At 36.3% G+C, this 13,900-nt stretch overlaps 1 protein-coding gene and 1 pseudogene across 2 annotated transcripts; one reads left to right on the top strand and one right to left on the bottom strand.

The window, feature by feature from the left end:
• On the bottom strand, window positions 1-9,861 carry LOC145947368 (uncharacterized; annotated as a pseudogene).
• On the top strand, window positions 8,964-11,990 carry LOC145947366 (uncharacterized). 2 transcript variants are annotated; one of them, XM_083057168.1, is made up of 3 exons: window positions 8,964-9,184; window positions 9,733-10,069; window positions 10,743-11,990. In XM_083057168.1, the coding sequence occupies exons 2-3, from the start codon at window positions 9,860-9,862 to the stop codon at window positions 11,253-11,255; spliced, it is 723 nt and encodes a 240-aa protein (XP_082913294.1). In that variant the 5' UTR covers window positions 8,964-9,184; window positions 9,733-9,859; the 3' UTR covers window positions 11,256-11,990. The 2 variants fall into 2 exon arrangements, with proteins under 2 accessions (XP_082913294.1, XP_082913293.1); XM_083057167.1 differs by having other exon boundaries at window positions 9,730-10,069.
• Window positions 11,991-13,900: the final 1,910 nt, after the last annotated feature.

The following is a 13,900-nucleotide window of genomic DNA, read 5'->3' as shown; positions in this document are numbered from 1 at the left end:
TCATTTTGGAAAAGGTGAGAGTTTATTGCTTTCTAGAATTGTATAAAAATGTTCTCTCATACATTTAACATTTTTGGAATATGTTTCCTCACAAGGATTGCCTCCTAAGGCTACAGTCGTGGCGAAAGCTGCAGCATAAATTCCACAACATACGCCATCAGGTTGTATTTGAACCTTTTCAAAAATTATGTCACTCGAGCTTATTGTTGGATAACGAAGATGTATATAATTTTTCTCTTTAGCTACCAATTTATCGTATGTACAGCCAGGTAGACTATCGTACACGCGAAGTTTGGTGCCGTCAAAGAAAATACATCTCCAATGATTACTACAATTCCCTCCAATTATTTGTAAGCTATTATCACTACGACTAGCTTTAATCATGTGAGGGTATTCTATATGTAGCACACTTTGCGTTTTGAAATGAGAAGTTTCTCTTATAATACGCAAAAATAGATCCAACGATTCATCGTTTAATTGACTTGTCATACCCAAGATGTTATCTTTTACCAAATAAAGAGGAGCAAACGTATTTAAAAGTTTTTCATTTCTTTTTATATCGTCTTCAGATATATCTTGTTCGTTACGTGAGTAACTTATAATAATACAATCATCATCTTGCTCTTTATTCAGAGCAATATCAGCAATATCAGTCATTATTGCTTCCATCGAAACGTTCGGTTTGAATCGTTTGCTCTCTTCTATGTCATTTTCGCTTTTTATTATATTTGGTCTCTTTATTTGATTTGTCAGTATTTTTTTTGCTGCTTCTTCTTTAGCTTCTATAATGTATCTTGGATTTCTGATTGGCATATGCCTATTGTGACGACTGTCCAAGATTTCTGGAAGCATGCATTCGTTATAGAAGCGTGTTAAGAAAGGCAGCATTTGATTTCTCCAAAAAAAATTGTCTGCCTCAATGCGCAATATTTTCATGCTTTGTGGAGTCCAAACAGCAAAAATACAATATTCTCGCTGTGTTATGTTCAACTGACCTTGAACTTGATAAAAATATCGATGATTTCGATTTATTTTATGTGGATCTTTTTTATCAAAAATACCTTTTAAAGAAGGCAATGTCTCTACAGCTATTTCTGCTGTCAAATGCTCAGCTGACAGAGGACATTTTATTTCCACTAGACCATTTTCATCAATAATTCCGTCAGGAGAAGCACCCAAGCACGGATTTTCAGTATCGATAAATAATCCGCAAGGTTTTATTTCTTTATTTAATTTTATAGCCAATTCTTTCCTTGCTACTTCTTCGTTCTCGCGACCATATTTTAGGGCTGCGGTATCAATGAACAAAGGATATAAAATGGCTTTTACTGTTGTTGCACAAGACGTTGTTGGTCTCATGCGACATACAGGTCCAAAATTGGATGCTGTCAGCATTTCTCGTCTCAATGATAACCATAATTCCGAGTCCCTTTGGCTTCTCTTATCGAATTCAATTTTCTTCCAGTTTCTCGCATTTTCGGACAATTTTTCTAAATGATTTTGCCGAAGTTGCTCAAATACATCAGATGGAAGATCTGGTTTTTGAGATTGCGGACCATAATAACGATCTGTTCCTGTCTCTTGTTTAAATTTTTTTTGCCTGCCTTGCACCTGTCGAGATTCTCTGGTTTTTGCAACTTTTATTTGTTTTAATTGTTTTTCTAGTTTCTCAACAATAGGCGGAACAGTTTTATCCATGCTCTTATGCAATTCTGTAATGGCTTGTTGCGTATTAAATTGCACAGCTGCTGCCGCAACTCTGGCATTGTAAGAGCCTCGTTTACCAAAATGAATGCACTTTCCACCAATTTCTTTGCAGATTATCGAATTAAACGATTCTGCAGGATTATCGGTTAAATTCAGCAATAAGCTGTCGAAATAACCGCTTAGATATGTGATAGCGCTTTCTATCTATTGATATAAACCATGTATTTTTAAAAGTGCAACATAATTTTTGTTCGTTTTACTATCCTTCTCTTCGCATATACGACCGCGTGCTTCGCATCGCTTATGTTCGCCAAAAACATGGCTAGGAATGTTCAATATATCTTTTTGCAGTTCCATAGCCTTATAATGTTGAGGTGTTTGTTGGTCTTTTCTTCGTAATTCGGCTGCCTTTTCTACCTCTTTTCTAATATGTTTAATGTTGTTTTTCACAACATTTCGCAACTCTGTAAAGCCACGCTGCCTCTGCGTTTTTGGCTGAGTTGTCTCTGCCACCGCTTTGAGCTTTTTACACAAATTGCGAAGTAAATGATTTGTGCATTCTATTTTTTTTACTGTAACCATATGTTCATTATATGGTCTATTATCAATAATAGCCTGATAAACGCTACTATCACCATCGGCAATAACTGTTTTAAAAATCAGCCCATGCATTTCGAGGCTACATTTGAAACCTTCTGCGATGGCATCGCTCTCCATCCTTGTGGAGCTTACGTTGCGATCAAAATTTTTATAACATTTGTGAGCTTTTGGTTCTATACCTTTTCGCTCTGCTATATCACATATTGCGCAAAATTTATTGCGGACACCGACGAAGAGAATCTTTTTCGTACGATAACCAATTATAGCTCCGATACTGGAAGGAGAATTGTAGGCACTGCCATACGATCTCTTCATCCAACTACCATCCGCTACAACTGTTATGTACGGAATACCGTTTATAACTTCGTTTCTCTCAAGAGCGAGTTGCTTTTCAATTTCGCCAGCCATTTTTATACTTTCCATGGCTGTTTTTTCAAAAGCATCGACTAATTTTTCTCTATTTTCTATGTACTTTGGCTCGGACATGGAAGGAATATTCATGATTGCACATTGCTCATTCAACTGGGCATAGCCAATTCCTACTGTAACAGTTCCTACTACAGCAGCCATATGTCTAATATTTCCGGCTCTTCGAGTTCTGAGCAGATAGTGGCTTCAGTATTGCACATTTGGCACTTGAAAGTAAAATGCGTCTTCAACTCTGCGGTTCTAGTTTTTATGAGTTTCCAATCTCTAAATTGGCACTCTATTCCTTTCATATGATTATTGAATGATCTCTGGACTTCATTCCACATATGAGAAATGTCGACAATGCGACGGCCTTGAGGCAAGCTTTCCTGGATACGATTCGTATCCAGAGGGCCATTTTCGATAACAAAATAATTGTCATCTTCGCAAAGTTCGACATTTTCCTTTTGGCCTTGAGGCATGCTTTCCTGGATACAATTTATATCCAGAGGGCTATTCTCGATAACAAAATAATTGTTATCTTCGCAAAGTTCGACAATTTCCTCTTGTCCTTTGGTTTGAGTCTTCATGACTTTCCAATCTTTAAATTGGCACTCTATTCCTTTCATATGATTATTGAATGATCTCTGGAGTTCATTCCACATATGAGAAATGTCGACAATGCGATGCCCTTGAGGCATGCTTTCCTGGATACGATTTATATCTACAGGGCTATTCTCGATAACAAAATAATTGTTATCTTCGCAAAGTTCGACATTTTCCTCTTGGCCTTTGATTTGAGTCGTTATCACTTTCCAATCTTTAAATTGGTCCTGTATTCTTTTCATATGATTATTGAATGATCTCTGGAGTTCATTGCACATATGAGAAATGTCGACAATGACGGCCTTGAGGCAAGCTTTCCTGGATACGATTCGTATCCAGAGGGCCATTTTCGATAACAAAATAATTGTCATCTTCGCACAGTTCGACATTTTGACTACACTTATCTGCATTTGAATTTGACTCCAGGCATTGCATCGTAGGTACTAACGATTGGGTACTAACTTTCGAATCCATCGTATCGGATAATAATTCCACCGATTTCTGACAATCGATGGATTCGTTGTTAGTATCTTTAAACGTGCTATTTCTGGAGTCATTTTGACTACACGTACCTGTATTTAAATCTAACTCCAGGTATTGCATCGTGGGTACTAACGATTGGTTCGAATCCATCGCATCGGAGAATAATTCCACCGATTTCTGAAAATCGATGGATTCATTGTTAATATCCTTACACGTGCTATTCCTGGAGTCATTTTCTTCTTGGCGCTTTATCAGGTTCAGCATTCGTCGCCTGCAAAAAAAATTATGTTAATATTGTTCAAAATAAGTGTGTCAGTTATATCATTTTATATAATAAAGAAAAAGTAAAATTTCTGAAAAATAAATACAGTCTCTTGTTTAGAAATCTACATCTAACTAAAAATAACTATATTACATTATACACATACAATAGATAATGTAGTATCAATGTCTTATATTTTATAAGAATCAGAAGACACATATGAACCAATGTGTATCTGATGTGAAAAATAACCAGTTCACGAAGTCTCTGGTGTATAAATACCTCTTTTTAAATAACCAGAACGCACATGCAAATCGTTCTGGGAGAAAATATTTTTAGAAGCAACTAGCAGACGAATAAATCGTCTCTGGTATATAAATATCTTTTTTTAAATAACCAGAACGCACCTGCAAATCGTTCTGGGAGAAGATATTTTTAGAAGCAACTAGCAGACGAATAAATCGTCTCTATAAAATATTTTTTTATAACTACTGCTACTTTAAACTACTATTACTAAACTACTATTATACTACTACTATTTCTACTAATTACTATTTTTAAAAATGAACAAGAGACTGCTTTATTTTTAAAAATTTTTATTTTTTTCGAAATTACTTATATATACATATATATGTATGTTATATAAAGAAATACATTTTCAAAATATTTTAAATTTAAACAGATATTTTAATTTTACAATTAGGCCTTTTTATTCAATTTATTTGTTTATTATTTTTAAAAGTTTAAGCATTTTCTGCAAAAAGTCCATTCAAAATATGGTGATTTAAAATTATATATATATATGTGTGTGTGTGTGTGTGTGTGTGTGTGTGTGTGTGTGTGTGTGTGTGTGTGTGTGTGTGCTTTACTGTATAAAACCACAAATGTCGGTTCCTAGAATTAACACATAAATCCTAAGAATTACCAAAATACTTTGTAAATCCAAAAATAAAAAACGGTCTTTACTTTGAAGTCTTACCAGTCACTGTTCAGAAATGTAAGAATTTACCTACACTTGTAATAAAAAATCGAAATTTAATTTTTACAGGAAATAATGCTAAAAAATGGATAAAAATTTATACCGAATAGGTTTATTTTTCTTTGCTTTGCATAAAATTAAATAGATTGAGTGAAAAAAAAATACGAAAAAAATTAAATATATAAACCATTTTTTATAATTTTTTGTAATAAAAAAGAAACTTACTAAAAGAAAGGAAATGTTCTTTGGCTCACTAATTCTTCATATTACCAGAATTACAAGCTTTACTACTTTCTTTTATAACTTTGAAGAAAAAAAGCTTTTATATATTATTATTACTCAAAACATTCAATTTTATGTAAGTCAGAAAGAAAAATAAATATATTTAAAATTTTTTTCCATTTTTTATCATTATTTCTTGTCAAAATTACTTTTACTACAAGACTAGGTAAATAACATTGATTGGTAAGACTTTAGTAAAGACCGTTTTTTATTTTTGGAACAAAGCATTTTGGTAAATCTGAGAATTTACGTAAATTTTAGGAACCGACATTTGTGGTTTTACAGTAAGAAAACCCACACACAATCACAATATCATTGACTTTTTCCAAAAAATGCTTGAAATTTTAAAAATAACAAATAAAATAATTAAATAAAAAGACCTAATTGTAAAATTATTTAAAATATTCCTTGAAAATTTATTTCTTTTTGTAAAGTAGAATTAAAATAAATTTAAAATATATAAATCTTTTTTATAATTATAATTGATTATAAAGTTATTAATTTTCTTGTTATAAATAAATAACTATATAGTATTAGATTTAGAGAAAAAAAATGATTTATACAATTATTATTTTGATGGATGAGAGCAGTAGTTGCATAAAAGATAGATTTTATTTTAGATTATATAGATATTGTGTGTGTATGTATATATATGTATACATAGAAAATTTATACATATATATTTATCTAATATATGCGCACAATATACAGGGCATTTCGGTAAAAGTGGGCCATCTGTAGTGGACATGTAGAACAGATAAAAATAATCCTATAAGTTTCTAAAAAATTTTTTTCTATAACGCATCGAAATACTTGTCTAAAGAATTTGGAAAGTATTTTTCTAAATAATTCTTATATTACTCTGTAGATTGTATTATTTTTATGTAAGGCCAATATATATATAAATTCCTTGATATTATATCGGAGAGCCAAGGGCGGATTTTCTGAACATACTAAACTTATATCAAAAACTTTAATCTATTTTCAAGACCTAAAAATAATTATTATACTACAGAATGATATAAGAGTTTTGAAAAATACTTTTCAACAAGTATCTTCATAAAGATGCGTTATAGAAAAAAATGTATAGGAAGTTAGAGGATTGTTTTTATTTGTTCTACATGTCCATGAAAGATTGCCCACTTTTATCGAAACATCCTGTATATACGCAATATCTAAATAATCTAAAATAAAATCTATCTCTTTCAATAATTTTATTCAACTACTGCTCTGCTTCGTCAAAATAATAATTGTATTATTATCTTCTCTATACTTTTATATATATCATTTATTTATAACAATAAATTATCTACTTGAAACTTCATAATCAATTATAACCATAAAAAAATTTATTATTTTTAGATTATAAATTTTATGTAATATATAAAAATAAAATAAAATAAAATACTAACTCATATATATATATATATATATATATATATATATATATGCATGTATAAGAGAATGCATGGATGGAGGGGGGAGGGGGGGGGAGAGAGAGAGAGAGAGAGAGAGAGAGAGAGAGATACATGGATAGATAGATATGTATATTTATATGTATGTATATATGTGTATACGTGTGTGTATGCATGTGTAGAAAATGTTTATTTGTATTTTCTCATGTAATTTAAAAAAAATGTACTAACCTTTGCATCCAGCCTTTCTTGAAAGAAACTCTACGTTTAGTAATAGGCAAATTTTTTGCGTTATATTTCTGTCCCATTGTGTGGACAACAAACTAATACTAAATACTAAAACTAAAAACAAACTAAATATATATTATAAATATATATTATGTAGAAACTTTTCACGTTTCACTTTACACGGTAACGACACGTCCTAACGTGACTTCTTGTGTACGCTGCTTCGTTGTTACGCGTACATATAGCACCGCGCGACGTGAGTGACGAGTCGCGCAGTAGATCATATCAACGTACTGCACAGACAGATTACTGCGGTACATACATACTACTGATACCGCGTGAATATGAAAGATCTGCGTTTTTACGAATATAACAAATAAGAATATTTATTATAAGAAAAATACAATTTATATATATATATATATATATATATATATATGTTATTTTTTCTTGCACAATTATAATTATAGAGTTTGTGCCCGTACTGCTCGCTGCACCAGGATGGTAGCCTCGCACAAAAAAGGGTCCAAGACTATATTTTTGCAATTTTTTTTATGAATATAGTAAATGTAAAATAATTATTAATCAAACTAATGAACATAACTATTATATTAAAATAATTATTATTCTAATAAATCATTGAAGACATTCGTATGAAATATAAATCAAATGATTTTTTTATTTGGTAATAAATTGTCAATCGAATCTGATTAAATTAGCTCGATTTTATCGAATGACTTTGAATTGAATTCGTTTTCGTAGAATGCTTCGTTTTACTAATCGTAGAATGCTTTTTGATTAATTTTGTTTATATCACAAGTGTCAATTGGACACTCTTCAATTTATTTCGTTCATATCAAATTACCTTACAATTAGATAAATCGTTTATATAGTCTATCGTCATCTATAGAAAAATAATACTAGTATAATAGTAATTATAATATTAGTAATTAGTAATATGTGTATATTTCTCTGAAGTTTACAACTTGAATTTTTATCAACATTTATAATGTAAAATTATAAAATGACGATTGATTATATAAAAGATATGAACAAAATAAATTGAAGATTGTCCAATTGACACTTGATATAAATAAAATTAATCAAAGAGCATTCTAGTTATTCTAGCGATTAGTAAAAACGAATTCAATTCAGTCTTTCGATAGAATCGAGCAAATTCAATCGAAGATTCGATTGATAATTTATTAAAAAATCATTTGATTTATATTTCGTACAAATGTCTTCAATGATTTATAAAATAAGAATAATAATAGTTATGTTCATTAGTTTGATGAATAATTATTTTACATTTACTATATTCATAAAAAAAAATTGCAAAAATATAGTCCTGTGGCCCTTTTTTTGTGCGGGGATATCATTCTGGTGCTGCGGGCAGTGCGGGCACGTATCCTGGTGCTACGAATACGTATCCTGGTGCTGTCGGCGGTGCGTGCCGGGGGGGGGAGGGGGAGCGACATCCGTCGCCATCCTCGTGTCCGCTGGTAGCGGCGTAAATCGCATCATGCGAAAAAGGGCAACATATCTCCTACTCGGTTTTGAACCCGAGTTCGCACGGTGATAATCCCACGCACTAAATTGGCGCCACAGGACTCAGGGTATCAATATGAATTTTTATGAGACATTTCAATTAAAAAAAAAAAATAAAAAAAATAAAAAAAATAAAATAAAACTAGTTTTATTTGGAATATTATCTTTTTGAAATAAGTGGCTGAATGATATTCCTTTCCATATGTTTCTATTAAAAAAAATGATTTGTAGTATTATTTTGAAATGTCTCATAAAAATTCATATTGATACCGTCCTATGATGCCAATTGCGTAGAGTAGACCGAGCGAACTCGGGTTCAAGACCAAGAAGGACACCCTTTTTTTTACTTTTTTTTAAATATATATATATATATATTAGACATATGTTCTGTTTTTTATTTTATAAGTTATATATATTTATAATTACAAATAAGAAAAAAATCCTCGCACAATGCTGCTTTGCCAAAAGCGAAAGCGGGAAGAACACTCGAGAGATGAAAAACATTTATGACGAGTTATAAATGTGTGTGTGTGTGTGTGTGTGTGTGTCCGTCGCGCGATCTCTTATCTACAAAAAACGATCGGCGGCGCGGCAACAATGCACGAGCTAGCGATCGGTCTGTTGTTCGTCTTCGGAGGAGTAAAAAGCTACGCACGATGACCAGATGTGAGTATTTTATTTTTTCACTTTCTCTCTCTCTCTCTCTCTCTCTCTCTCTCTCTCTCTCTCTCTCTCTCTCTCTCTCTCTCTCTCTCGCTCTCGCTCTCGCTCTCGCTCTCGCTCTCGCTCTCGCTCTCGCTCTCGCTCTCGCTCTCGCTCTCGCTCTCGCTCTCGCTCTCGCTCTCGCTCTCGCTCTCGCTCTCGCTCTCGCTCTCGCTCTCGCTCTCGCTCTCGCTCTCGCTCTCGCTCTCGCTCTCGCTCTCGCTCTCGCTCTCGCTCTCGCTCTCGCTCTCGCTCTCGCTCTCGCTCTCGCTCTCGCTCTCGCTCTCGCTCTCGCTCTCGCTCTCGCTCTCGCTCTCGCTCTCGCTCTCGCTCTCGCTCTCGCTCTCGCTCTCTCTCTCTCTCTCTCTCTCTCTCTCTCTCTCTCTCTCTCTCTCTCTCTCTCTCTCTCTCTCTCTCTCTCTCTCTCTCTCCCTCTCTCTCTCTCATATATATATATATATAATATAAAATATATAAATGCTTATCTTTTTATATTTTTTTTTAACAAGAAGTGAAGGATACATCTCGAGACGAAAGACGACGGCGACGGTGACGGCGCCGTCGCCATCACCAACGTGCACGGTGACGGCCCCGTTACCAGCAAACACGAGGAAGGCGACGGCGCCGTTACCAGCGGACATGAGGATGGCGACGGCGCCGCTGCCAGAGGACACGAGGATGGCGATGGCGCCGCTGCCAGCGGACACGAGAATGGCGATGGCGCCGCTGCCAGCGGACACGAGAATGGCGACGGCGCCGCTGCCAGCGGACACGAGGATGGCGACGGCGCCGCTCCCAGCGGACACGAGAATGACGACGGCACCGTTGTCAGCGGACAATATAAAGAAGGTTAGTTTTATTAATTTTTTCGATAATATATATATTTTTTTTCAATTACTAATATATAAAATAAAGACTCCGAAAAATATAATGTAAAGGATAGATGTAGTATTCAGATCATATGTTTCAATGCTGATGTCAGATCAACATCAAGTGATGTTTGTTGTGTCAATTGCGTGTGTATGTCTGTTACATTACCAGGACTGAAACGTACATGATCTGAATACTTGATCTATTTTTTACATTATCTGTGTCAGAGCCTTTATTTTATATATTTGTATTGAAAAAAGAAGTACATATTATCGGAAAAATTGTCTGTTTTCTCATATACGTTTCGGTTCTGGTATTTTATTGCAACAGACACGCACGCAATTGACACAATGTAACATAGGGCACTTTCCGATTCACGCATGATGCGCATGAAGTGACAAAAAATCTATAGTTCATTAGTCACGCATATTATAGATTTTTTGTCACTTTATGTGCATTATGCGTGAATCGGAAAGTACCCATATATTATATAATATATATTACATTGTGTCAATTGCTTGCGTGTCTGTTACAATAAAATACCAGGACCGAAACGTACATGAGAAAAAAGAGGCAATTTTTTCGATAATGTATATTTCTTCTTTATACATATATTTATACATATAATTATAAAATAATCTTTTTATTGCAGCGCATTAGTAATGCGGTACGAAAGGCGGTCAATAAAGAACGAGCGCAGCAGCGGAGGTACGCCGACCGCCGTACTGTATATATTCCGTCTGCTGCACCGGGATACGTGCCCGCACCGCCGACAACACCAGGATACATGTCCGCACCGCCGACAGCACCAGGATACGTGCTCGCACCGCAGACAACACCAGGATACGTGCCCGCACCGCCTACAGCACCAGCATACGTGCTCGCACTATCGACAGCACCAGGATACGTGCCCGCATCGCCGACAGCACCAGGATACGTGCTCGCACCGCAGACAACACCAGGATACGTGCCTGCACCGCCTACAGCACCAGGATACGTGCCCGGACCATCGACAGCACCAGGATACGTGCCCACACCGCCGACAGCACCAGGATACGTGTCCGCACCGGCGATAACACCAGGATACGTGCCCGCACCACCGATAGCACCAGGATACGTGCCCGCATCATCGACAGCACCAGGATACATACCCGCACAGTGGTGAATGGAGAGCCAGCCGTCGGAGTCCAGCAAAGAATTATTATTTTTTTTGCGTTATTTTTAATTTTTTAATTTTTTTCACTTTATTTTTTTAATTTTTTGAGTTATAAAATCATCATCGATTTATGTGTTTTTTTATATTTATGTGTTTTTTTGCTCTTTTCTCGCGAATTATTCTCTAGAAAATGTAAACGCCTCTCTTGGCCGTGCGCCGGCAATTTGGTCCAACAACTGATTCTCGTGTAATAGTCATCGCTATGATTGACTTGAAAAATAAAATAAAAATGTAGAATTATTTAATACGATTATATTTTCTATATATTTCTTCTTTTATATAGTTGTATATAAAAGGTAAAAGAAATATATAGAAAATATAATCGTATGAAATAATTCTACATTTTTTACTTTACTTTTCAAGTCATCATAGCGATGACGATTACACGAGAACCAGTTGTTGGACCAAATTGCCGAAGCACGATCGAGAGATACGTTTACATTTTCTAGAGAATAATTCGCGAGAAAAGAGCAAAAAAACACATAAATATAAAAAAACATAAATCGATTTCTTAGTATAATTGTATGTCATATTGTCAATTTTCTTGTCGAACATTTTCATATCTCTCGCATTCTATAATTTTAGTTTTCTTTGTTCAATGTTAGAGTTGTTTTATTATTTTAGCGAGAGGCATTGCTGCAAATATTAAGTATGAAATGTTATATGAAAAAATTTGCTCGTAACAATGGGTGCTTTATATATATGATATTCAGGAAATAAATATTGTGATAAATATAAATATCCCGATTTCTCGTCACTAATTCGCAAATCTATATAAGTAGTAAACTATGCCGATTCTAACCCATGGGGCAATGAGGGGGGTGAAGGGGGGCAAGGGGAACCATGGCGCGGGGTAATGACGTCACGCGGGGAGGGGGAATGACGTCACGCGGGGAGGGGGAGGCGTCCGCGGGGAGGGGGAAGCGTCAGCGATTTTGGTGCCTGGTCCGCGAGGGGTCCGCGGGGAGGGGGAGGCGTCCGCGAGGTTAGGGTCCGCGAGGGGGCCGCGGGGAGGGGGAAGCGTCTGCGATTTAGGTGACGGGTCCGCGAGGGGTCCGCGAGGGGTCCGCGGGGAGGGGGAGGCGTCCGCGAGGTTAGGATCCGCGAGGGGTCCGCGGGAGGGGGAAGCGTCCGCGATTTAGGTGACGGGTCCGCGAGGGGTCCGCGGGGAGGGGGAGGCGTCCGCGAAAGACCGCATGAAGCTTTGTTGGTGAGGGGTCTGCGGGGAGAGGGGAATCCGCGAAAGACCGCATGAAACTTTTTGAGTAAGGGGTCCGCGGGGAGAGAGGAATGCGAAGGATAGCGCGAGGCGAACGCGAGAGAGAGAGATGTCGCGAGAGAGACGTTCGCGAAAGAGAGATAGCGGTAGCGAGATGATGCGGCGATTGAGAGCGCGAGGTGTTGCAGCGAGGTGTATATGCAAGAGCGAGAGAGATAGCGCGAGATGACGAGAGGTAGCGAGATGACGCGAAGGAGAGCGCGAGAGCTGATGCAGCGAAGGAGAGCGCGAGGTGCACGCGAGAGAGATATCACAAGAGCGAGAGAGAGATGTTGCGAGACGATGCGGCGATGGAGAGCGCGAGAGCTGATGCAGCGAACGAGAGCGCGAGAGGCGGACGCGAGAGAGACTTTTTTTAAATAATATTTACAGTAATTTTAATTAATAAGATTTTAATAGGAGGAAGGGGAGAGGACTTATTCTAAAATAAATACATTTTTTTTAATATTTAAGGTAATTTTTATTTATAACAGTGTGTGTGTGTGTGTGTGTATTTTACAAAATGTGTGTGTGTGTGTGTGTGTGTGTGTGTGTGTGTGTGTGTGTGTGTGTGTGTGTGTGTGTGTGTGTGTGTGTGTGTGTGTGTGTGTGTGTGTGTGTGTGTGTGTGTGTGAATTTAAAAATTTAAAATATATAATATAAAATAAAATGTAATATAAAATATAAATTAATATAAAATTTAAAATATAATGCAATAATATAAAATATGAACTTTAAGTGGCTGGATAATGGTTGGGCGGCTGAATGCGAGATGCTGCGAGAAGCGGCGGCGACTGCTGGGCGGGGACTCCTGCATAACAGAAAATTTTTTATTAAATATATTATTATTTATTTTATTAATCATTTTATTATTTTAATAATTTATAATTGAAAAGAAATACTTACATGTATTGCACACTGGACACATATTCCGTGTGAACATTTGGTCCAGCGGGCTATTGCACTCGCTGCACCATCTCCCCAAAAGTTGTTCAAATCTCCCGGTCCTGTGAATGCGGACGACGTCAATCTCCACATACAGATCTCGCAATCTAATGAAACACCTTGTACACAACATGAGTCCATCCCATGGACAATAATAAATATGTATCGCACACATTCTAGTACTATCATCCATGGCGATGATGTCAGCTGTGCACAAGCTGTGCACTCTTGTATCGCGAGTAACGTCGTCGCACTCACTATCATAATCGGAATCGGTCGCGGGCTCAATTTCAACGTCCGAGCCCATTTCAACGTCTGATATATCATCAACGTCTGATATATCATCAATCACCATCATCTCATCATCATTCACCACATCATCATCATCCAC

The sequence above is a fragment of the Prenolepis imparis genome, unplaced genomic scaffold (genome assembly GCF_030444845.1).
Source record: "Prenolepis imparis isolate NDT839.2.m4 unplaced genomic scaffold, iyPreImpa1.0 SCAF_70, whole genome shotgun sequence".
NCBI lineage: Eukaryota > Metazoa > Arthropoda > Insecta > Hymenoptera > Formicidae > Prenolepis > Prenolepis imparis.
Note: the sequence above shows the minus strand (reverse complement) of the source record. Positions and strands in the feature narration are given on the sequence as shown.